The following is a 27,032-nucleotide window of genomic DNA, read 5'->3' as shown; positions in this document are numbered from 1 at the left end:
CTGTGGCAATGGCCACTGTTGGCACAGTTACATTTCCTTTTGCAACTCTTCCCAAAGAATCCTTTTGGGCATCCTAAAGGGTAGAAAGCCAAAGAAGTGAATATTAACCCACATGCAAACCTCACTAGAGCTGTTGTTACATAAGATAAGGAGCTTGCAAAAGGTAAGACATTTCCAATCTGATTGGACCAAGGCTAGAGAGCTCTTTTAAAAACCACCCCTGTGATTTTATGTCCTCTGCCAAAAATTCTGCAATGACTTGCCATTGCTGTCAGGTTAAAAACTCCAAACATAACAAGACTGATGAGCCCCTGCACTGGCTGACCTCATGTTGCACTAATATCTCCCTGACTTTTGCTCCACCAGCTGACCTTCCTTAGGTGCCTCTAATGTACCTCACTCTTTCCCATTTCACAGCTGGGCAACACGTGGCTCACTCTCTCATCCCCTGTCTCATGTCTCCTCCTTTTGCAGGCTTCTGCTTAAGGGTCACTTCTCTAGAAGTCGTTCCCTGGCTCACACAGTCTGTATGGTTCTCATGGTCTGACCTCCAAGCACACATTAATATTTAATTTGAAATACCTACCAACATTTGTAACCGATGTCTGCTTTGAACAAGACTGTAAATTCCATGAAGAAGGACCAGGAGCTTTTTTATTTTTGTTTTGTTACCATATCATAAAACCTGGCACAGTGCCTTGCAAGCACTTAATATATATATTTTGAATAAATGAATAAATAGCGTTCGGAGGATAAACAACTAGAGGTGCCTTCCTGCACCTCTCTGAGAGCAAACTAAACTTGGTTTCCATCTCCCCAGTTTCACGACCTGTGAGAATCTAATAAACTCCGATGATTTTTGGCAATCCCTGAAGACTTATATCTTCATTGACTCTCTGCCTTCAACTCCTGGGACTGTACAAGCAGTTTCTTTTCTGTGTTTTATCAACCCATGTAGAAAATGTGGTCTCTTGACTGGTTTCCATGAAAAATCCACACACAGCAATCATTGGATTGGTATTTTGTGAGCTTTTCAACCATCATTTCTCCTCTCTTTTCCTCTCTCTCTCCTCTCCTTTTCTTCTCTGATTTTTATCTCACTTCCTCCCTGATATGCCCAAAGAGCTTCATTTTCTTCATTCTTTTATTATGCAGAGCAAATCAATTCACTCAGGCCGTATGTGTAAACCTCTGCACACAAACTCAACATTTTGCTCAGCAAATGAGAAAGGCTGTCTCTGTATCTGGATTCATCCTGCTTAGATCACAGTTGGTGATTTAAGTATCAGTTATTTTTTTCTGTTACACATTCATCAGTCAAAGCAATTGTGCTCTTGTATATATAGACACAGCCCTTTACTTATTCAGAAAAACCACCTTGAAGAAGAGCTACAATCCTGCAGCCTGTGGAACAAAACCCACATTCACAGAAAGATGGACAAGATGAAAAGGCAGAGGGCTATGTACCAGATGAAGGAAAAAGATAAAACCCCAGAAAAACAACTAAATGAAGTGGAGATAGGCAACCTTCCAGAAAAAGAATTCAGAATAATGATAGTGAAGATGATCTAGGACCTCGCAAAAAGAATGGAGGCAAAGATCGAGAAAATACAAGAAATGTTTAACAAAGACCTAGAAGAATTAAAGAACAAACACTTAGATGAATTAAAGAACAAACAAACAGAGATGAACAATACAATAACTGAAATGAAAAATACACTAGAAGGAATCAATAGCAGAATAACTGAGGCAGAAGAACGGATAAGTGACCTGGAAGACAGAATGTTGGAATTTACTGGTGAGGAACAGAATAAAGAGAAAAGAACAAAAAGAAATGAAGACAGCCTAAGAGACCTCAGGAACAACATTAAACACGAAAACATTCACATTATAGGGGTGCCAGAAGGAGAAGAGAGAGAGAAAGGACCTGAGAAAATATTTGAAGAACTTACAGTCAAAAACTTCCCTAACATGGGAAAGGAAATAGCCACCCAAGTCTAGGAAGCGCAGAGAGTCTCATACAGGATAAACCCAAGGAGAAACATGCCGAGACACACAGTATTCTAACTGGCAAAAATTAAAGACAAAGAAAAATTATTGAAAGCAGCAAGGGAAAAATGACAAATAACATACAAGGGAACTCCCATAAGGTTAACAGCTGATTTCTCAGCAGAAATGCTACAAGCCAGAAGGGAGTGGCATGATATGCTTAAAGTGATGAAAGGGAAGAACCTACAACCAAGATTACTCTATCCAGCAAGGATCTCATTCAGATTCGATGGAGAAATCAAAAGCTTTACACACAAGCAAAAGCTAGGAGAATTCAGCACCACCAAACCAGCTCTACAACAAATGCTAAAGGAACTTCTCTAAGTGAGAAACACAAGAGAAGAAAAGGACCTACAAAAACAAACCCTCCAAAATTAAGAAAATGGTCATAGGAACACACATATTGATAATTACCTTAAACGTGAATGGATTAAATGCTCCAACCAAAAGACACAGGCTTGCTGAATGGATACAAAAACAAGACCCATATATATGCTGTCTACAGGAGAGCCACTTCAGACCTAGGGACACAGACAGACTGAAAGTGAGGGGATGGAAAAAGATATTCCATGCAAATGGAAATCAAAAGAAACCTGGAGTAGCAATACTCATATCAAATAAAATAGACTTTAAAATAAAGAATGTTACAAGAGACAAGCAAGGACACTACATAATGATCAGGGGATCAATCCAAGAAGAAGATATAACAATTATAAATATATATGCACCCAACATAGGAGCACCTCAATATATAAGGCAACTGCTAACAGCTATAAAAGAGGAAATTGACAGTAACACAATAATAGTGGGGGACTTTAACACCTCACTTACACCAATGGACAGATCATCCAAAGAGAAAATTAATAAGGTAACACAAGCTTTAAATGACACAATAGACCAGGTAGATTTAATTGATATTTGTAGGACATTCCATCCAAAAACAGCAGATTACACTTTCTTCTCAAGTGCACACAGAACATTCTCCAGGATAGATCACATCTTGGGTAACAAACCAAGTCTCAGTAAATTTAAGAAAATTGAAATCATATCAAGCATCTTTTCTGATGACAACAATATGAGATTAAAAATCAATTACAGGGAAAAAAGCATAAAAAACACAAACACATGGAGGCTAAACAATACGTTACTAAATAACCAAGAGATCACTGAAGAAATCAAAGAGGAAATCAAAAAATACGTAGAAACTAATGACAATGAAAACACGATGACCCAAAACCTATGGGATGCAGCAAAAGTAGTTCTAAGAGGGAATTTTATAGCAATACAAGCCTACCTCAAGAAACAAGAAAAATCTCAAATAAACAATCTAACCTTACACCTAAAGGAACTAGAGAAAGAAGAACAAACAAAACTCAAAGTTAGCAGAAGGAAAGAAATCATAAAGATCAGAGCAGAAATAAATGAAATAGAAACAAAGAAAACAATAGCAAAGATCAATAAAACTAAAAGCTGGTTCTTTGAGAAGATAAACAAAATTGATAACCCATTAGGCAGACTCATCAAGAAAAAGAGGGAGAGGACTCAAATCAATAAAATTAGAGATGAAAAAGGAGAAGTTACAACAGACACCACAGAAATACAAAGCATCCTAACAGACTACTACAAGCAACTCTATGCCAATAAAATGGACAACCTGGAAGAAATGGACAAATTTTTAGAAAGGTATAACCTTCCAAGACTGAACCAGGAAGAAATAAAAAATATGAACAGACCAATCACAAGTAATGAAATTGAAACTGTGATTAAAAATCTTCCAACAAACAAAAGTCCAGGACCAGATGGCTTCACAGGTGAATTCTATCAAACATTTAGAGAGGAGCTAACACCCATCCTTCTCAAACTCTTCCAAAAAATTGCAGAGGAAGGAACACTCCCAAACTCATTCTATGAGGCCACCATCACCCTGATACCAAAACCAGACAAAGATACTACAAAAAAAGAAAATTACAGACCAATATCACTGATGAATATAGATGCAAAAATCCTCAACAAAATACTAGCACACAGAATCCAACAACACATTAAAAGGATCATACACCATGATCAAGTGGGATTTATCCCAGGGATGCAAGGATTCTTCAATATACGCAAATCAATCAATGTGATACACCATATTAACAAATTGAAGAATAAAAACCATATTAAAAAGAAAAAAGAAAAGACCACCTTGAAAAGTAGAGATGCAGCTTTTATTTTGTTTATTTCCTATTAGAAACATCAAGAACTTAAAGAGCTGTCTCATGTGACCAGCCATTCCTACCGTCTTCACAGGTTTTCCCATGAACCCCTGAGGGGCACTGGTACTGCCAGCTCAGAGGATCACAGGTGCCTCCGTTCTGACAATCACAGATGCCGTCATACTCTTTCCCACTGGTCTCTAGGGAACGAGCTATGAAGAAAATGGAGAAGGTGGACACACAGTGTAATATACTCATTGTGATACAAATGGTTAGAGAATAAAAGCTTGTCTTTCTATTAGAATGGATTCTCAGTAATTAAAATCTCTGTAACTTGCAGACCCAGGAAGAGTCTCTGGCCTGTTCCTAGTTTGAATGGCGTCATCATTGCTGGAAGAATTACTGATACAGCTAGTTAAAATGATGTTGACTGAAGAACTGCTAACAAGGTTTACATGCAAAATTTACCTTGTTCCTTAAACTCTAACCTTCACATTTTCAGAACCACTTAAACATTTTTGCTCTATATATGTTACTAACCTTAGTGAGAAACAAACTGCATCTTCTATTTTGAAAAATGGGAAGAAAATGTAGAAAAAAAAGCCATGGATTTTTAACCGGAAATGAAGGCAACTAAGACTGTCTTGATGGTTCCAAGGTATTCTGCACAAAGACTGACAAAGTCAAGCAAACAACTGTTTTCTTTGGTTTGTTGTTTTGTGGGGGAAGTGCTTACTATTCCATTAAAAATAAATAAAGTGGGGGAAATGTCTATGACTTTAAGCTTAACTTGAGTAAATAGAGCTGTTGAGATAAGTTCAGTACCTATTTAAATTGACATTTTATCATAATTGGCTAAATATTGTAAAACTACATTTATATCACCTCCTCCATCTAACCCACCCACACCATTCCAGATGTTGCTAATATGGAAACTTGGCTTCTTATTCGCTTTTTTCTTTGCTTTCAAGCCCGAGGTTACTATGAAAAGGAAAGGGGAAAACAAAAGGAGTAAGAGAGAAAGAAACTGGCCACAAATACTGGTTGAGACCTGCATTGTTAATTTACATGTAGTAAGTCTTTGAATTCTTACAGAAACTATAGATGGCACATTTTTTAAAATATATATACCTGGAAAATGAAGCTAGGCACGTTTAAATAGCTTGAACAGTATGTGGATTATAGCAAGGCATCAATATTGGCATACCAACACTATCATCTGGTAGTCCCCCACCAAAAGAATATGATATCATGGTGCACACGGATTTACTAAATACTTCATTAACATCAAACAGAGCAATTATCCTGGAGAAGAAAATTTTAAAACAAACATGCGCCAAACCATAGCTGGATGATTTGGAAGAAGTCATGAATCTTCCCTTCCATATAATATACAGTCCATTCATTTGTCATATGAAAATACTCCTATCTTCTCTTTCCACTGGATAGAGTCTCACAATAACAAATGAGACAGTCAATATGAAATCTCTTCAAAAGAAATGGAGTTCTAAAATGTGCTGTTAAAATTAATATGTGGTAATTTTTTAATTGTTTCACTGTAACTACTTGGAGAAATTCCTAAAACATCGAAGTATATGTTTTCATTATAGACCAATAAAGATATTGGGCTAGAAGATCTACTCCATGGGAAAACCAACTTTCCAGATCCCTGCAGAATTTTTTTTTTTTAAATGTCTCTTGCTGCATTTGAAGAGCTGGTACTCTTAGAAATACTAGTGATGAATGATTGGTCACTTCCATTTATTACAGTTTATAGGGATTTTTAAGAAAGTGTTCTTGCTCTCCCTTTTTGTTAAAGAATTACTGAGCACTTTTTTTTTTCCAACCTGGATTGTTCTGTTTTAATTTTTGTAGAAGAAAAATGAAAGAAAGACAGGAAATGCAAAGAAGACATAAGTTTCTGCTTTCAGGGACAGACTGCCCTTTTCTGGACCATGTGAACACTTAGAGAATCTCAAGGTTTTCCAAAGCCAAAGAAGGGGCCATGTTATCTTCATTTTATCAGGAAGTTCATTTTCAACATTTCTATATTAATTTTGTGTCAGATGTTTTATTCTGATGCATTTGCAATATATTTTTAGTTTCATCTCTCATGCTGACATGTTAGGGATCAAGGGTTTGGAAGATGCATATTTACCCAAAAAATTTACAATATAGGGAAAACACTTACTTCCTAATAGTCATGCAATAAGATTTATTTGATCCCAGTTTTATACAGTTGACTATGTCAAGCAGCAGGTCCATATAGCTGGGAGTCTCAATACAAAGTTTTATCCATTCATGCACAGGTGCTTCCAACTTGGAGAAATGTGAAAAGGATCCGGTCAATAAGCTTCCAGGCTAGTAAGGAAATGGAACAGCAGCATAGCTAACTCTAATTCAATGGAGAGAGGGAGAGAAAGAGAGAGAGAGAAGTAGAGAGAGAGGCTTTAAATCCACCAAAAATATAAATAGCTGTGATTAGACTGGGGCCATCAAATAAAGCTTCGTGCAATAAATGGCAATAGACAAAGATGGCAGCTTAGTGAAAGGAACAAAGCTGAAAAGTGCAAAGCATTAAGTAGTGAGTGGTTTAGCTTGCTGGAAATGATAAGCTGGTCAAAGAGTTGTGGATAGAAAGAGAAAAGGATTTATGAGGGCCTGATATTAGATGGTTGCCAGTAACTAGATTAGAAGCATAAAGCTTTATGTATCAGGAAATGGGACACTCCTGAGGCTTTCTAAGCAGCAGGGAGACATGATCAGACTGATGCTTCAGGAAGAGCCTCCACACTCTAACTAGTAATTCTGGGGGAATCACTTCACTATGTTATAATTCAAGTTTTGCATCCATCTCATAATAGAAACAATATTTGTGCTCTTTCTTCCCACACGCAGGGGCTTCAAAAGAAAATCTGCTCATATCATCTTCCAAGCGATTCACAAAGACCAAGAAAACTCTTTTATTAAAAAATTTATGAGGGAAATTTAAAAAGAGAAAAAGGAAATAAAAATAGTCCATATATTCTGTTTTTATTACTTGGCAGTTTTAGTATCTGCAAATATACCTCCATTTAAAATATAAAGGAAAAAATTTATTAGAGGTATTATTTTTCAAATCATTGACATTTTCTCATGAGAGACTTATATAAAAAACTTACAAGTGTCACTGGCTGTATTTACATATTGTTTAAAAGAAAAAGAAGAGAAAACACAAACAAAAAAGAGGCAGCAAACAGTCAAGCAGTTCCATTAACTACACTTCGTAACTCAAATCCTTTCATTTTTTTTTTCTTCATTGGGGGTAGCTTGCCAGGGCCTAATGATTTATTTAAATGGAGGGATTTTTATAGGCCTAGAATATGAGGATCCTTTATAAACTTTTACGTTCCATGGATAAACAAGAGACAGCACATCAAGTTTCCCAGGGAACACAAAATCTCCCATTTTAATCACATGTTCAGTTTGAAACCTCAGTGCTTCACAGACATTCTTTGTGCACAACAAATAAATTGGTTTCTCACCCACATCAATTGTTAACCTTGTTAAAACATTTTGGGGAGAACATATGTAAAGAGCTCATGACCAACAGTTTACCAGCAGTAAAGGAAAATTCATCACTCTCTTACCAGGGCTCCAAGGAATCACTTACTTTCGTTATGAAGAATGTCTCCCCAGCCAGCTGGGAAGAAGCATGCACTCTTTCCTTCCTGGCACCAGCCTCCATTCATGCAGTCCTCACAGCTCAACGTGCAATCGTGTCCGAAGGTATGATCTAAACAGACCGGAATGCAATACCATCTTAGTGGACCCATACTGTCTACGTCACTGAAAATAAAGATGAAACCCTTCATGTTCCACAAAACAAATAAACATGATCCTTGAGCACATTTCCTAAAGAGTCTCAGAAAAAGACAATAGCAAAGAGATACCTTTTAAAATAGAGCTTGGAAGTAGTCCCTAAAGAATATTTAGGATATTTAAGAAAGTAAAAAATGAAAAGAAATTACCATTAATTTCTGAACACAAAAATAATCAATGGTCCTGGCACTTTAGTGTTTTTCCTTCCATGCTGTTTTATGCAAAGTTTTCTTTTGTTTTTTTCCCAAGTAAGTCTTTTTACTGAGATTTAATATACATGCAAAGAAGTGCACAAAACTCAAGTGTACACTTCATACTTTTTTCTCCCACAGTGTAAACAACCCCATGTAAATGCCTCCCAGATGAAGATATAGATTATTACCAGCACCCCAAAAACTGAAAGGTGACTTGATGATTCTTAATCATTAGCCTAACCAATTAAGCTCTATTCTGATTTATATCACCATGGATTATTTTCCCTTATTTTTGAACTTTATATAAATGGAATTGTGAAGTATGTACTCTTTGGTATCAAGCTTCTTTCATTCTATATAATGTTTATGAGACTCATCCATATTGTGTGTTCACTAGTTTATTTTTTATGGCTATATAGTATTCTATTGTATAAATGTACCATAATGTGTTTATCCATTCTATTCTTGAGGGAAATTATCTTAATCTGAATAAGGATGGAGAGACTTTATCTCAGTTGTTTTTTTAAGGCTCACTCCATTTTAAGATTTGCCCCTGTTTCTAGATGGGGTCTTTCAGATGTCCCAGTTGAAAGCCTGTCATGTTTAGCAAGGCTTCTCCACCTTGGCAGATTCTCAACTCCAACTTCTACCTCTCCAGCACCATGCATGATACTGCTGTAACTGTGCTTAGCTCCTTACTCTCTTTGCAGCTGTCGGTAGACTTCCTGTCTTCTCTGTCTGCATAGCCCATACATTAGCAAATGGCTCAAGGAGAAAAGTAGCACAGATTGTCCATCTCACTTGTCTGAGCTTCTCTTCTCTCTAGATCTTGACCACTCAAGTTCTGACTGTCTTGGTAGCCCTGAACTATTTCTATTCTGACTTTGAGTAGCCAAAGTATCAGGAGTCTAATTCAGTAACATTAAAGCATTTCTATCATTATGCAGATGCATTTATTGATATTATTATCATTGACCATAGTGTATAAACACATCTGCTATTTTACTGAATGTCTTCTAAAGAAATCATTAAGCTTTGATGCTCTTAAAATACAAGGAATAGAGGGAGAACAAAAAGAGCAGCTCTGTCTTACAAAGAAAAGAAAAAGAAGCAGCAGACTGGCTGCAAACTGTTACTTTTGAAAGAGGTTATGCTAATTTATTCTGATCAGAAGTGATTTGATGCTTGAGTTCCGTTGCATGGATATATAAGAAAAACTGCTCACATTTGTAAAGATATTTTTTCTTGGTCCACTTGAGCATATTGAACCATTGATTTTCTGCATTTTAAAATTTAGAAAGGGTCTAGATTTTAAGGCTATTTAAGGTAAATTTTAACTATACAAAAATGACTTCTAGTAGAGTTTAAACTGTTAGAACTAAAAGGTCCCAATCCTTTTCTCCATTACGCTAATTCAAAGCTATTTTTCAGCTCCATTTCACTGTATCATATTTTCAATAGCGCCCACCCCCCTGCACCCCCTCGTCCACACATACCTACATAGCAACCTTTTTTTGTGCTAAAGGGAAGAAAGACAAAAGATGATGAATTTCATAGGGAGCTTTGAAGAAGTAATTTTGGCCCCATTTTTCTTGCTAATATCACGTTAAAACACTTGATGGCATTAAACATTGATAATGAAATTGTCTATGAAAGATTTATGTGAATTATCTAAAAATAGAGAAAAGAGGTGATTTTAATGAGATACATGCTTTTACGCACCAACTCTGTGCAAAGCAGTCAGTTCTCCTCGAATACCTTTCCCCTCTTCCTCCTCATCTTCTTCATCTTCGTGGGTGAGAGGCAGAGAGGTGGCCACATAATGAAGCAGTTGAGGTGGGCTCTTGAATAGAAGACCTGGAAACTTCACAATGTCTAATTCCTCTTCTTCTTCCTTTAACTCATCATCAACTAAAGCTCAGACCGCACAGGGAAAGACCTGGATTCCACATGCTGGTTAAAAGAAGGAAAAATTGAGCAAGGGTTGATGGGAAAAATGAGAGAGTCTGAACTATACAGTCAAGGCAGGGGGCAGCTGAAAGGTAAAACTCTTTGAGAAAGCCATTTCAAACTGCCTATTGTAAATGAAGGTGAGAAGCAGCAAGCACAGAGTTGAAACTGCCGCAGAAAGAACAAAAGGAAAAGAAAGATCTCAGTCTGTGAAGAGAGAAAGGGGAGGACAGGTTGAGTTAAAGAATATATGGTCTCCGTGCTCCCAAAGAACAAGACAAGGGTTGAAGTCGGTTAGAAGAGATTCGATAAAACTCTCCACAGCAACTTACAGATGCCAGTTTTTCCATCACTTCCAATTCTGCAGCCTTCCTCACAAGTATACTCATAGGTTCCCACAGAGTTGACACATAGTTGGTCACAGACGATACTGACATCCAGACAGTCATCCACATCTGGGAAAATTTAAACAGTGTCTGCTCTTAGGCATTGAGAGGTAAAATAGACATTATGAACTCATGGGCAGATTTGTCACCTTTATTAACCAATAACAATGTATTGCTATATAGAAAGCATAGCCCCAAATTCTTCCTCAAATATATCCTGCCAATTATTTTTCCTTCACTCATTTCCAAGTTTACCATAGCTTACCTACATAGATAAGGTCTTTCTGAGAGCTTGTTCATGAGATTTGAGGAAGAATTTAAAACTTACATGGTCTTAGGCTGTGTACCATTTTGCAGAACGTTCATTCACTCTTGAATTATTCAATATCTATGGTGAAGCCTTTATTCCATGCATAATTCTGTACACAGTTTGTGGAGAATTTGAGAGATGGAAGAACCCTAGGCCTTAATCTCATATGACTTACTGGTGTTATGTCCACGTCTGAGCCCAGACTTTGATCAATGTGTTCAGTATACTAAAAGTTCATTTATGAAGCTGAGTTTCTAGGCCTGGCCTCAGATTGTGGATACCTTTTCCATTTGGATGTGTGTACCCAAGTATGTATATTCACGCCATACAATCATCTCTTGGCTCACTCTGCTTAAGAACAGATGGCACATGAAATTCAATTTTTTTTGGCTCTGTTAATTGGATGGGAGGTGTAAGTGGTAATATGCTCTACTGTGTTTAGAATATATAGATATCATAGTTGTATGTTCTTTGCTGTTATCTATACTGCAGGGCTGGGGAGTTTGGCATCTATATGAAGAAACACAACTATTATCCTCAACAGAATACAAGAATTTATTTCTTTAATCCAAGAAACACTATTTTCTCTGAGGCACTTCTTTTTAAAGTCTTCTTATATAATTTGACTATTATTGAAATAGATAACAATCTTCTAATCTTTTATTTCAAGAAAAGTAAGGTTCAAAATAATGGTAATAATAATCACAAATGAAAATTTAAAGATTATATATTTAAGGTAAACTCGTTAAAGTAATTTACAGCAATGACTGACATGAGCCCTTCTTAATGGTATAAAAAAGTGAATTAACTCTACTCACTGAATTCAGACTCTCCTATCATATAAAAATATACCTATCAGCTAGAAGTCATCTGAAAGGTAAGTGAATCCATTTCAACAAATAAGTTAGAAAACTATAAAATGACTCATCTTAAAACTTGCATTAGCTAGGTTAATATCAGATATATAAAGGATTCTGATACAGATTTGGACTGTGGCTCATGAACCCGCAATCCTTTTGCTATTGCCCTTAAATTAGAAGGACACTCAGTAATCACCTCTGATTCCAGTCAAGCTTGCCACGAGCAATTCCTGTGGCAGTGTGCTATGGCTTGCTGGAATCTCTCACTTGCCTATATATATTAAATTAGGTAAAAGGGATTATGGGTCGATGACTATTATTATAATAATAATAGCTACTTTTAGTTGAGTGATTTCTCGATGTCAATCACAGTAGTAGGCACTTTACATTTATTACTTTTCTTAATTTCCCCAGTAATTCCATTATTGTCTTCACTTTACTGATGAGGATTTGAGGCTCAGAGCACTGTCACCCAAGTTCATATAATAGAACGTGGTCGAGCCACAGAGAGATCCAAGTCTCTTTAGTGTCAAAGCCTTCCCTTTCCCACCCTAACCCTCTATCTCAGATATTCCCCCTCCATTGATTGCCCCATCACATCAGGGATTTCACATTAGAGCTCAGGAATTCACCATCACATCCACAAGCATCAGAACTGATCCTAAAGCCTTCCTGACAACTGCATTCACAGCCTCCTAAATAGTTGATGCAGAGCTGGGCCCAGCAGGCTTCTCCACTCTCACATTCATCAAGGTCTAAAGGGGGAAAGAACATTTCTGTTACTTAAGGGCAGGAATTTAACTGACCTGTGAAGGTGCCGATAAGCCTCACTTCGAAATTAAAACTGTTTTACTAATCATTTCCTATTTCTCAGGTTACAGAGTACAGACACTGAAGAGACTATAACACAAAACAAATGAGGCTGCATTTGGGTTTACGTTTCTGACATGCTTCTACGCCTGGTATTTATTTGAAAAGCATGTAAGTCATCTCCAAATGCATTTATAAGCACAGGGTAAGAGATCTCTGCTATTTTTCCAGTTTAAATAGCAATCTAACTGAACAGAGAACTTGAAGAACGACAACAAAAAAACAGCTTGAGAAGAATAGCCCAAAAATTCCATTTAGTGGACATTTAATAGCTGCAAAGAGGAGGCAGTCTTAGGCCCCTATGTGATTGTTCTTCTGGAACTTCAGATGAAAGAACGTTCCCAAGCAAAAAGAAGTCACGTGACTGGGAAGAGCCGTGGATAAAGGCAATTTAGAGAGAGGGCAGACAATCATTTTAAATATTATGTGTTAAATTACAGAATATTTCAGGGCATCTGCTTGAACTTTTCGATGATGCTTTGACTGGGATGAGTTTTTATTATAATTGGTGACACTATTACCCTGGAATGTCCTATCAGATAAACAGCTTTCTAAATGATGATCTTTAAGTCTCCTTCAGCACTGTTACTCTAGAATTCTACAGTCTGGCATGTGTCTTCCTTTATTTGCCTTGCAGAAAATAAAAATGCACCAGAAGATGTCAAATTGAAACCTTTCAGCCAAAGGCTAATCGATTTGTCCTGAGTTTTGAGGGGATCATTTATAATATAATTGGCTAAAGGGTAGCAACAGACTCTTTACCCACTGCTTTCACCAGGCTAGACACCTGGGAATTGTGTGGTCAGGGTTTTTGGCTATAGGTCCTTAGTTCAATTCTACCCCCTTTGTTGAACTGTTAAGTTGGGTAGCCTGTCAGTGCTGAGTTTACAAAATCCCATTGCTCCATAACTACATGAGCGGCCCCAGATATAAAAGGTCAGTGTCTCAATTAACCTTGGAAAGGGTACCAATGTAAGAAAATGCAGACAAGACAAAGGAAGGAAAGAAAATGCAATCAATCAGCTAAGGTTAAGGGTCACCATAAAATATCCAAATGAAGGTCATTTGGACACAAAATATTCTTTCTCCTGCAAAATGTCACAAGCAGTACTACTCACAACCCTCTAGATGATATTTTTTTCCTTTCTTATATTAAAACTTCATTTATCCTTTGTATTACGTAGCATGAATATAGAGGACAAAAAAAAACTTTAAAAAATTCAGTTTCATTTTATCTAAAACATTATCTTTTATGTTTTTTGGATTTTCTTATTTCAAGATTTTTTAAAAAGTCTTCTCAGATATCACCAGAGCCTCTAAACATATACGTCTCATGAGTCCCTGTTCTCAACCAGTAAGGAGCACAATTGCATCACATAACTGGAAAAATGAATTCCTCGATCTATCATTTTATGACCCATTTTGGATTCTTCTTCTATTATCATTCCTCTGGGGTTATTTCCTGTCTCATGTACAGAACTCACCTGAAACCCCATTCTTCCTTTCTTAAAATGCCCTGTCCCTTCAACCCTTATATCACCTGTTTTCCTAAATTTCTTGATTCCTTTTCAGATCTTATTTGGTAATATCTTTGCTTGCTTATTTTTTATTTTTAATTTTTCTTCCTCTCTGATGATCATATTTTTCCTATTTACATTGGCCAATACACCAAATATTGCAGCATCATAGAGAAATTCACCTGTACTTAAAAATTTAGCCCTAATCAAAACTACAGCATTAATTGCAGTCAGGTGAAACAATTAAACATTTCAACTATGACTTCAGAAAAGCATCAAAAGTAAACCTTGAAAAAACTTGACCTTCTGTATCTGCCCCCCACACATAGTCACTGAATAAAGCTCCAAAGATTAGAATAAAATTATTTTTCTGATAACTACCAATTGTTAAATTTAGTGAACTTACTGCTGGTCAGACACTTGTATTTTGTATAGTTGTCTTTCAAATTGTGTTAACACATCTCTAGGTTTTAGCCCTAATAAATTTTTGCATTTGGGCAAGACTGACCATTTGCAGATTAGAACACATTTATATGTAAAAGGAAAGTTGTGTAAAAGGAAAGTTATGTAAAAGGAAAGTTGATCCTAAAATACACTAAAAAGAAAATTGTTTAATTTCCCTCATGCATGAATGTTTTACAAAGCATCCATGGCCTTAATCTGTTCTCAGGCAAATAAGCAGAGTATGTATATGCACACTCCAAACAAATCATTGCCTTTACTCTAGTGAATATTTGGTCTTTAGGAATGAGTGTTATTTATTGTTGGAAAATGAAATAAACTTGAGCCGTAAACGAAACAATGTTGTCATGTTGACTGCTGAAATGTCATTAATATGCAATTTTCTACATTTTGACCCTGGCAGATGCTACTTTTTCTGGCTGTAAATAAGAACTTTACTGAATTGTACTTTTCAAAGAATAAGGAAAGATACCAAATTATAAGTTGCAAACAAAAGGTTTAGCAAAATTCCAGTTTCCCTTACCCAACAGTCAAGAAAAGAAGGTAGGAAGGAAAGAAGGAAGGGAGGGAGGGAGCGAGGGAGCAAAGAAGAAAGGAAGCCCTTTATTTTTTCCAGAGATACAAATGTTAGCAAGGTAGAAAATTATAAGCATAATTTTCATTACAAAAAAGAAGCAAGGCAAGCAACTGGTTTCATTAAGTTAATCATCATAGACACTGAGAAAAATGCAGAAGGTGATGTTCCATCAAGAAATAACAAGTAATGACATTGTTTTGGTTAAATAATTCATGAAACCAGAATACTTCAAAATCCCTTGAAGTTCACTCTGTCACATTAGTACCAAACTAAAAAATCCCAATGACTTAGGCTTTTGAAATTCACCTCTCCTCTTTTGGTACTTCAATTTGCCTCAAACCATACTGTAGCATGAAAAGGTCAAAGATTTTTTTTAGTACTCACATCATAATTTTTAAGAAAGGTGATATAAAGTATCACAAAAGAAAACAAGCAAATATGGTGTCATAATTCTCGAATGATGGCAAATTGTTTCAGGGGCTTGTAGGTGCTCTCAGACCCAGGGCACATAGTAATTTAGTTTGATGTTCACCCTCCCTATTTTTAGTAGATATTCCTTTTTCTCAGAAGTTCTAGATTAAACATTTCATTATGAAGCAAGGCTGGGGTGGAATTTATTCTTCTCATTGTCTTAAATGATATAAGTTCTAATAATACATTGAAAAAGTTATCCATTAAAAATAGTTTTGAGCTGGGATTTCCAAAGAATAACATCTTTTAAAGTTTTCTTTTGGAATGTAGCTACCTGCCATGTCAAAGGTGAACATGCATCCAAATTATCACCAAGTTGAAAACCAATGAACATGATTGCTTCTGCTTGTGGTGGAGAGAATTAGCATGCATGGTGGCATTTTTGTTTGAATTATAAATTACATTAAATGGTTAGATAGGCCTTAGAATATTTTCCAGAAATAAAACTGTTAAGTCCATATATATTGCTAATAAGTTTTAAATCTCCTTTAACTTCAAAGTAAATATCTAAACACAATGATGTCTTCTGTCAATTAGCATTTCTTTTACATTTATCCAGTAGCCAAAGACACTGTTCATTTTAATTCTTGCAGTTTGAGAGATGTGGCTACATTAGAGCACTAAGTATTAGAGAAGAAAGGGCTAAATGAATCCAGGGCAACTTCTGAAGGAAGATGGCATTTACCATACATTACCTATGCATGTTTTCTCATCTGAATCAAGCCAGTGTCCATGGTTACAGGAGCAACAGGGCCCACCAACTGCATGTTCACAGTGACAGGAACAACCACCATTATTCTTTTCACAGCTATTGACAATTTCCAATTCAATCCCTTTCCAAAACAAGCAAAAGAGAATTATTAGCATAATAACAGAGAAATCTGAATACATGGCAACAATGGGTACACTCTCTCTGTTGGGAGATGACAAACTTTATTGGAAATCTGTCAACACTCTAAACATATAAAAGTAAAAGTCTGAGGACTATTAAGCATTGTAAATATCTATACCATATCAAAATGCTAATAAACCTATAAATAATGTCAAATTGACAGAGTGTGGCAGAAAGGTAATGAGTCCACCAGTGGTTATTAAACGTATCTTAAAGGACACTTACGTCTGGGAATTTTCAGTATTTTCAGAATGTAAAAAATATGTGTATTGAATCAATGATCAGAAAGCAAATACAGCTGACATATCTGTTCTCAAACTAATGGTATGTTAATATCTGCCCTTTTTTTAGGCTGTGAGTACATGAAAATACTGTTAAAAATGGCTTTGGAACAAAACTATGAACAAAAAACCAATGAATTAGCTGATTATATGTAACTGGTATCATGCTCGTATGCTAATCAGCTTTGATGTATACAAGAGTCACTTATTACATAACCATTCTCTTCCTTTGAGCCCTAATTTGCTGATCGTGGTACATGCCGCTACTTTGGGGCACTTTGGGGGGAATCCAGCTCAGTGTACAGATGCCAATTTTCCTGAGCACACAGGTATTATAACCAATCATTTTCTAAGTGAGAAAATGAAAAATAAAAGAATGCTTTGCATCATTGTTAAAAATATGGAATTAGATACTCTGCTATTTTCACCATTGGCCTCTACTGTTCTTCATTTGTGTTGCTTGGACACACCTCTAAATGAGAGCGACGACATTGGTTCATTTCCTTCCATCCTTAACTCCTGAATCCTTTGAAAGAAGAAAGATGGGAAAGAACAGGACAAGGACACTTAGGATTGTGGTATTCCTTGAGAGCCTATATCACCATTCAAACTGCCAAGGTATCTGCTATGTTCCTGTATGGTTACATGTACAGAAATCATGCTCCCTGGTCCCAGCTTCCAGTCTACGCCAGGCAGCAGCCATGTGTCCCAGGGCACCCAGGGCACGTCCCTGTCACTGTGCTCATTCCCCTGTGCCTTCATCATCTTGTATTACCCAGCTCCTAACAGATGTTCAAAAATTGGTTTTGAGAGTAGAGAATGGACTTGAGGACACGGGGAGGGGGAAGGGTAAACTGGGAAGAAGTGAGAGAGTGGCATGGACATATATATACTACCACATGTAAAATAGCTAGCTAGTGGGAAGCAGCCGCATAGCACAGGGAGATCAGCTCGGTGCTCTGTGACCACCTAGAAGGGTGGGATAGGGAGGGTGGGAGGGAGATGCAAGAGGGAGGGGATATGGGAACATATGTATATGTATAGCCGATTCACTTTGTTATACAGCAGAAACTAACACACCATTGTAAAGCAATTGTACTCCAATAAAGATGTTAAAAAAAAAGACTGCTAAAATTTTTTTTAAAAATAGGTTTTGAATGATTGAATAAACAAAAAAAAAGATTATGCTAATCAATTTATTGTTGAAAATAAGAATGCCTTTGGGTTTAGAAACAGCTAGTTTAGGACTGAGCAAAATAAGAGAGCTAAAGGAAAGGCTGAAATAATTAAGGGAACTGATATTTTTCACAATATGTTAGCATATACTCTGTAGGGAGACATATTTCAAATTTTGGCTCCTATTCTTGTTTCCCTGTGATCAATGCAGCTGTAAGACTGCCGGAGGTACTTTACATATAAATGACATTACTGTAACCTCATAAAGAGCTAAACTATACGGGACTCAGACATGCGCATACGCATCTAGAACTGGCCACTAGAAGTAAGCTGAGAGTCTGCGTTCTTGATACAGATGAAACTGTTTAACTATCATACCTAAAAATATGCTTTAAAAAAACTTTAAAACCTGATCCCTGTGGTTTCTCATAGATAGCAAAAAATCATTATTTACTCAGCATATTAAATATGCATTAAATACATATGGAACTTAGGTTCACTATATACTGCTTGGTAGTTTGGGAACAGTTTTATTTAACCATGCTAGATCTGGAATTTTCTAATTTCTAATCACAAGATAGTGATAGTGCATTCATAGCACACTTTGAGGATTCAATGTTTATGCTATACAGTATTTTGAGAGCCTCTGAGAAGAAATGATATAAATACAAAATATTGTTGTCCTAGGAAAAAGTTAAAACAATATTTGCCTAAAATATACTGTTACATGAAGAACACGTAATTCATTGTTTTTTTCTTTTTTTAAATTTATTTATTTATTTATTTTTGGCTGTGTTGGGTCTTTGTTGCTGCGCGCGGGCTTTCTCTAGTTGCAGCGAGCCGGGACTGCTCTTTGCTGCAGTGCACGGGCCTTCTCAACGCGGTGATTTCTCTTGTTGTGGAGCATGGGCTCCAGGCATGTGGGCTTCAGTAGTTGTGGCACGCGGGCTCACTAGTTGTGGCACGCGGGCTCACTAGTTGTGGCACGCAGGCTCACTGTTTGTGGCTTGCGGCCTCTAGAACGCAGGCTCAGCAGTTGTGGCACACTGGCTCAGTTGCTCTGCGGCATGTGGGATCTTCCTGGACCAGGTCTCGAACCCATGTCCCCTGCATTGGCAGGCAGATTCCTAACCACTGAGCCACCAGGGAAGTCCCTCATTGTTAAACATAACCATGTTCTGAAAACATTTACCCCACCTACAAGTTTTAAAACACTCAAAATACCAGTTTCCACCAAGAAAGTTTTGTATGTCAGTAAATATTGAGGTCTGGTGAGAGCTACACAAAGAACTCAGCCAAGTATTCACATGAGGGAAATAAATGTAAAAATACACCTCTACCAAATGTATTCAACTCTAGGGCAAATTGCTTTCCCAAGTAACTTTCACAGAAAGCCTATACCTCATGACTCATTAGCAATAAAGGCCCCCTCTTTCATGATAGCTGAGAACTCACCAGTCAGAATGCAAGGGATTTTATTTCAGGCATCCGTAAAATGTACTCATCTCCTAAACCTCTGGCCACATTAAAAAGCCAAAATATTAATAAGAAAGAAAAACCCATCCACATTTCTCTCTGCCTGAAAGGACTCCTCAGGGCACTGAGAGAAAGACTCACTTCAAAAGAAGTTATATCCTAATTAGTAGTTAATTCTTCTCTCCCATGTTATTTAGTTTGCTCTTTAAAAGACAAATATCACTGCAGCAAAACTGCCCTGTCTTTAAGCAGTAGAAATATATCAACAGACCTTAAGGCTACACTGGCAACCCAGGCACTAAAGAATTAGAGTTTTATGCAGAGGTGGAGAAGGAAAAATTTAGTGACCTTAAGAATGTCTCTTCGGGGCTTCCCTGGTGGCGTAGTGGTTGAGAATCTGCCTGCCAATGCAGGGGACACAGGTTCGAGCCCTGGTCTGGGAGGATCCCACATGCGGCGGAGCACCTAGGCCCATGAGCCACAATTGCTGAGCCTGCGCATCTGGAGCCTGTGCTCCGCGACAAGAGAGGCCGCGATAGTGAGAGGCCCGCGCACCGCGATGAAGAGTGGCCCCCACTTGCCGCAACTGGAGAAAGCCCTCGCACAGAAACAAAGACCCAACACAGCCATAAATAAATAAATAAATAAATAAATAAATAAATAAATAAATAAATAAATAAATAAATAAATAATTTTAAAAAAAAAGAATGTCCCTTCATGAGAGAGCTTAGGTAAAAACACTACATAATTTATTCTGTTTATCATTATCCTTATTCTTCTTCCTTAATTAAAACTGATCAAGAGACATATGATGTATACAAACACATAACAAAGTTAAAAGCATATACATATGCTTTGGAGCCTAAAGACCCTAGTTCAAGTCCCAGTTCTGTCACTTACTCATTTGCATAATTGCATTTTTGACTTCCGCCCGGAAAGGATGGTTTACTAAGATGTGGAGAGCTGGGAAGGGCATCTTTGGAACTGAGATCGGAAATCAGACATGGTCTTACAATCTAGAGCCGCTCCTTGTGTTGCTGGTTCCTTCACCCCTGCTAGTTCCTTTTCCCTGAGTTTTACACTGGAATTATTAGTGTTCAATAAATATTGCACAGCAGAGGTGGTGAAGGAAGACAGACTCTTCACAAAGGAGAGCCATGGGTCCAAGAGAGCCCGAGTCAGAAGACCTGAGACTTAGTCCTTGTGGTCTACACTGTGGATCATGATGCCGACCATTGTCTGTTGACTCTCGGCCCCTGTTTTGTCAAATTAAAATGAGGGGGTTGGCCTTCGAAGCTCTCACTCCCATCCTACCCCAGTGGAAAACATTCTCAGGAGCTTCCACTTTGGCAAGACATTCAGTGTAGTTCTTTTGTTTATTACTCTTGCTTAATACTTGTAAAATGCCACACATTTCCTGGGCTGCGATTATTGCCACTTACTGTAACACTGTTTTCCATCAGCTCCCAGCTCAAAACCAGGGTGGCAGGCACAAGTGAAAGATTCCACTGTGTTCACACAGCGATGGCTGCAGGGACCAAGCCCTTCAGCACCCTCGTTTACATCCGCAGAAAGAGATACACAGGAGCTGTGTCTTCAGAGCTGGAATTAAGGTTTATTTGTAAACTATAGAAATGAACTAAAGCATCCCCTGCCTCTCAACCCCCAACATCAAACATAACAGTAAAATACCACATAGGCTCCATATTTGCAAATAAACCAACTGCGAATGACATGAACTCTACTGTAGGTCTTATGTTCTCAAACACTTCTTTCTACCTATTAGAACCTACTAGTATCTATTAATTTGAAGAAAGAGAAAACAAACAAAAAATAGACCTTTTCTATCCTCTAATAATACAGGCAGAAGTCATTGTAATTTGTCTTCATGAATATATATCAAATTCTTAACCAAAAATGGTATCTCTCTGATTTAAGACAGTACAAGTGGCCATACACAAGGCAGATTTGGAGTCTTCATATGTAGCAATCCATGGTGTGTATTGTACATATGATTGTCACAGGGCAATGCCATTTAAACACTGGTGCCCTCTCTCTCTCCTGACACTGACGGCCAAGTCTATTCAGTATAACATCATTTTGTGGCCCATGTAGTTTCTGCAGCTCCCCCCACCCTTTAAACGGATAGGTCTCACCATTATTTTCCCAAATAGCAGCTCCTCCTTGTACAGTCCTGCATGTCACCCCCCACCAGGACTCTTAAGAGAAATATTCATTTTTCTAAGGTATTTATAAAACCCTACATAGGCAGTAACTTTGGGGACAGACTTTTTAGGAATAATGTACCAGATATTATTAAAATAAAAATTTGAAAAAGATATTGTATAGATAAGTATGGATATATGTATATATCTATATATGTATACATCTGTCAATTTTCCACAAATTTTAATATGATCCTATTCTGTGCCAGAAACTCAGCAAGGTAGGTGCTATGCACACAGAGGACCAAAGCAGAAATGTTCTCTGTCAGAAAAGTACGTTAACATAATCCACAGAAAATTTTATCTTGGTTTTGGCTTAAAGAAAAAAAAAACTAACTTCACACTAATTTTTATGTCTAATTCTTTTTCAATTTCTTAAAGTGTTTATCAGTCCCATAAGTCAGGAAACATTTTGTATTTTCTTAATTAATGCAAATAAACTGCTTCTCATTTCATGGAAATGCTGTGATAAAAATGAAGGATTCTGTGATTTCTCAGAAGTTATTAAAACAAAGACAGTCCCACAGGAATGACTTCATTTATCAGTTCTGGTCACGAAGTAATTTATCACTTTCATCTTTGAATTGAAGTATGTCTGTTTTGCTATTTCTAGGAAACAGAAATATGCAACCTTGTAGTTATAGAGTTTCTATCTTTTTGGTTTTAATTATTCCTAACTTCTGAGAGCACTCATTTGCACATACTTGCTTTTCAAAGGTTATCCCCACCTTCTGTAGCCTATAATCAAAAACTCCCTGTGAGGTTATGGAAGGTTTTGAAATATTAATTCTGGAATTCATTTCAGAATGAAAAACAGAAAACAAAAAGAATTAATTCTGAAACTACACCAGATCATTTTTTGTAACTAAAAATTTCACTGAGTTTTTACAGTTTCATAAAAATACCTTTCAGAGTGATCAAATAAGAATGTTCTTTTTTAAGCATAAATGAAAACACCTTTCTCCTAGCTGTTCTGACTATTCAAAACTGAATTACCACAGAATTTCAAACAATTACCCAATTAATCTATCAGCTTCAACTTCCAACCTGCACAGGCCTTTTTGTATGCAGACAGCTGGTACCCTGGGTGACAGGCACTCCTGGCCACGCCATGCTCACTCTGACAGATGTGAGCACATCCATTTCCACCCATGCAGCGGTCCATCGCTAAAAGCAATTAAGCAGTGATAGTTTTCAATTCATTAACTTTAGAAAGATGTACAGAGCAGAAGTGTGGAGGAAGGTAAAAGAGAACTGGGACAGGAGGATTTCTTACATAAAGATGGTAAGGGCTCTGGAAAGGCTTTCCCACTTTCAGATGACGCTAATCCAACAAAATGTTTCCCATTTTGTGATCTGAACTCCAAAATCTGAACAAATCCAAACATGGATCAAGGTCAAAGAACTGGCTAATTTTACTCTTCTCAAAAGTCCATCTGCTGTGCTCTTGTACCCAAAGTTAAATAGAGTCAGCAGGAACTCCTCCACACACCTTTGCAGTTTTTCTCCTTCTCTCCCCACCTTTTCTACTCCTTTGAGCAGCAATTATCCTCAGATAAACCTTTCAACTCCTCTAGATCGCCTCTGCCTTTGGATAAGCAACCACGGTGCCAAGAAAAGGCCAACTGGAGCAACATGGGAGAGTCTTAGCTACAGCTGCCATGGAGATGAAATAAAGAAGTTCAGATCCCACTGGAATTAGTGAGTGACCTCCTTCTGACCTCCTTTTCCCCTCACTTGCTCTTGTCTTAGTCTTAGTCATATTCTCTGGAAGTCCAAAGTAATGTGAAGCCACATGTCCTATAAGGAGTACCTCCACACAGAGCTTATTTGTTGAATTGATGAGCTAAGTGATCCTGGTCTGACTCTGTAAATCAGCCTTGGCTACATTACAAGCTGCTAGGGTGGGGATTCCTACTCCTGTATGCTCCCCATTTCCTTTTTTAAAATAATGCACAGAATAGAAAAAGCAGAACAATGAATAAAGCTACCTTGCTCCCACATTCACCCAGTTTCAATGTAACCACTACCACAAAATGTAAGCTGGTGGTACATTAATGCTTACATGCTTTTATTAATTTCTTGTAAATCCTTCCAGACTTTATGAAAATATAAGTGATACAAATATCTATCTCTCTATCTATCTATCTATCACAGATACAATATACATTGTTCTCCTTCTTGCTTTTATGTAGGGAGAGAGTGAATTGAATTTGTAGATCAATTTGGGGCAGTATTGCCATTTGAACAATATTAAGTTTTCTGATCCATGAATGCGAGATGTCTTTCCATTTATTTTAGTATCTAACTTACTTCAACAATGTTTTACAGTTTTCATTATCTAATTTTGGCACTTCTTTCGTTAAATTTGTTCCTATGTATTTTATTTGATGTTATAATAACTAAAATTGTTTCTTAACTTTACTTCCAGATGTTTCATTGCTAGTGTATAGAAATCCAATTGATTTTTATAGTTTGATCTTTAATCCTACAACTTAGTTGGATTTCCTTATTAATTCTAATAGTTTTTTTAGGTGGATTCCTTAAAATTTTCTGTTACAAGATTCTGTCATCTGTGAACAGAGATATCTTACTTCTTCCTTTCTAGTCTGGATGTCTTCTATTTTCTTGCCTTTTTGCTCTGGCTAGAACTTGCAGTACAATGTTGAATGGAAGTGGCATGAATAGATATCCTTGCCTCATTCCTGATTATAGAGGGAAAGCTTTTAGCACTTCACTACTTAGTGTAAAGTTACTGTGTGTTTCTCATAGGTTCCATTTATTAGGTTGAGGAAGTTCTCTTCTATTTCTAGTTTGTTGAGTTCTTTTATCACGGAAGGGAGTTGGATTTTGTCAAGTTATTTTTCTTGCATCTATTGAGATGATCAGGTGGGTTTTGATATGGTATATTACATTAATTGATTTTCAGATATTGAACACATCTTGATTTCCTGAGATAAATCCTACTTGATCATAGTGTATAATCACTTTTATAAATTGTTGGATTTGGTTTACTAATATTTTGCTGAGAATTTTTACATCTACATGCATAAGAGATATTGGTCTGTAGTTTTCTTTTTTGTGAAATCCTTGTCTGATTTTGGTATCAGGGTAATACTGGCCCCATGGAATGATCTGGGAATTGTTCTCTCCTCTTCTATACTTTGGGATAATTTGTGAAGAATCTGTATTAATTTTTCTTTAAATGTTTGGTATGATTTACCACTGAAACCATCTCAGTTTAAACTTTTCTTTTGGGAAGTTTTAAAATTACTAATTCTATCCCTCTCTGTCTCTCTTTTTTTTTTTCCCCTCCAGGAGGATGTGTGTAGGTCACACACAAATACTACACTATTTTATTTACTTTTTTTTTTTTTTACCTTTTTTTACAATTTAAATATAGTTAAGGAACAGTATTATGTCAGTTTCAGGTGTATACCATAGTGATTCGACATTTAAATACATTATGAAATGATCACCATGATAAGTCTAGCTTTACTTATTAAATGTCTAACCAGATTTTCTATTTCTTTAGAAGTCAGTTTCAGTAGTTGTTGTCATTCTAGGAATGTGTTCATTTCATCTAAGTTATCTGATCTGTTGTGACACAGTTGTTCATAGTATATCCTATTTTCTTTTTAAATTTCCTTACGGTCAGTAGTGATGCCCCTCTTTCATTAATAATTTTAGTTATTTGAGTCATCTTTCTTTTTTCCTTTGTCAGTCTAGCTAAATGTTTGTCGATTTTATTGACATTTTCAAAGAACCAACTTTTGGTTTTAATTAATTTTCTCTCCTCTTTTTCTATTCTCTATTTCATCAATTTCTATACAAATCTTTATTATTGCCTTCCTTCTTTTCTTACCTTTTCTCATCCTTTTTCTCCTTGTGTTGCTTCTGCCCAGTATCAACTCTCTAAGAAACTCTTACATTCGAGTCTGCAGATTCAATCTGCCCTACAATTTCACAAAAGTAAAATTTGCTGGACCTTTTTGGTTTTGCTTGTTTTCTTCATTTTTTTCTGTATGCCTTGTCACAGGTTAGGAAAAAGATGTTGACCTACACAGCCATGTTTATACCAGAAACTTACTTTCTTTACTCCATAACCTCTACCACCAGCTCTTAAGACCAGTGGTCCCCAACCTTTTTGGCACCAGGGACTGGTACCGTGGAAGACAATTTTTCCACGGAAGTTGGGGGGAGATGGTTCAGGCGGTAAGGCGAGCGATGGGGAGCGATGGGGGGCAGCAGATGAAGCTTCACTCGCTCGCCTGCCACTCACCTCCTGCTGTGCAGCCCGGTTCCTAATGGGCTGCGGACCAGTACCGGTCTGCAGCCTGGGGGTTGGGGACCCCTGCTTAAGACAATGGGAGAGGTAACTTTTCTTAACTCTGAAAAGTGAAAGTCAATTCCACCAGATGCAAGATTATAAGCAGATTGCAATTATCTTTGATATAGTCTTCTCATTGACGACTACCTCTGGGAACTTCTCTAAATTTACTTAAATCTCTTATTGCCCTTAATGCCTTCTTGATGCCCAAGGTCTCCAGCTATGAGGGTTACCGGTCCAGAAAATGGCTGCATATAACCTCCCTACAGCAAGCCATTGTACTGTCAAAACTCCCTTCTGTTTTTGAGACTGAGTTTAACTGTGAACTTAAGGATTGGGCTCTAGAATAAAACATATGGATTGGACTCTAGAAAAACCATAAAATAAATCTCCTACAATGAAGCATTTGATTGTAAATTTGCAGCTTTTATTCTCAGCTGCAGAACATAGGAGGGCATTTGAAAGTAGAATGTGGGCCACAAGTATTATTTTCAGTCAAGAAAGGCTGAAAAGACATTAGAATGTTTATCTTGTGTTTAGAGATAAAGGACAGTGCCCTTTACATAGTAGCACTTAAATGGGGCTTGTGATCCTCCAAGAGTAACCGTAACTGGGTTTACCTTCTACAATAAACAACGGATATTGGTCAACAGACAGCACAGGAGGTAGAACACTGAGCGAAGAGAAACAAAAAGCTCAATTATTGCTGAGTTCTGCTGGAGGCAACTTCTGGATTACAGCACATGAAAGAGAAACCAAAGGAGAGCTCAATGATCTTCCTAAACTGGAGAGACAGATTCCACATCATGATTGTTAAGGCAAGTAGAATTTGTGGAGTGCTGGAAAGGGGGCGGGAGAGTGTTATGTGGAGAAAAAAAAACCCTCCAAAATCTATATAATGATCCTCTTGAACCTTTGACTAAATATAATTCAATATATACATAGGG

At 37.0% G+C, this 27,032-nt stretch overlaps 1 protein-coding gene across 1 annotated transcript in view; it reads right to left on the bottom strand.

Moving 5' to 3' along the window:
• Nucleotides 1–516: 516 nt before the first annotated feature.
• Nucleotides 517–27,032, bottom strand: part of LOC132364356 (EGF-like and EMI domain-containing protein 1) — a 509,410-nt gene continuing 482,894 nt past the window's right edge. The window contains 7 exon segments of the mRNA XM_059919966.1: nt 517–548; nt 7,900–8,048; nt 10,021–10,219; nt 12,441–12,563; nt 16,401–16,538; nt 20,973–21,100; nt 22,808–22,922. Coding sequence (XP_059775949.1) covers nt 517–548; nt 7,900–8,048; nt 10,021–10,219; nt 12,441–12,563; nt 16,401–16,538; nt 20,973–21,100; nt 22,808–22,922 — 884 coding nt within the window.

The sequence above is a fragment of the Balaenoptera ricei genome, chromosome 4 (genome assembly GCF_028023285.1).
Source record: "Balaenoptera ricei isolate mBalRic1 chromosome 4, mBalRic1.hap2, whole genome shotgun sequence".
NCBI classification, from domain to species: Eukaryota; Metazoa; Chordata; class Mammalia; order Artiodactyla; family Balaenopteridae; genus Balaenoptera; species Balaenoptera ricei.
Note: the sequence above shows the minus strand (reverse complement) of the source record. Positions and strands in the feature narration are given on the sequence as shown.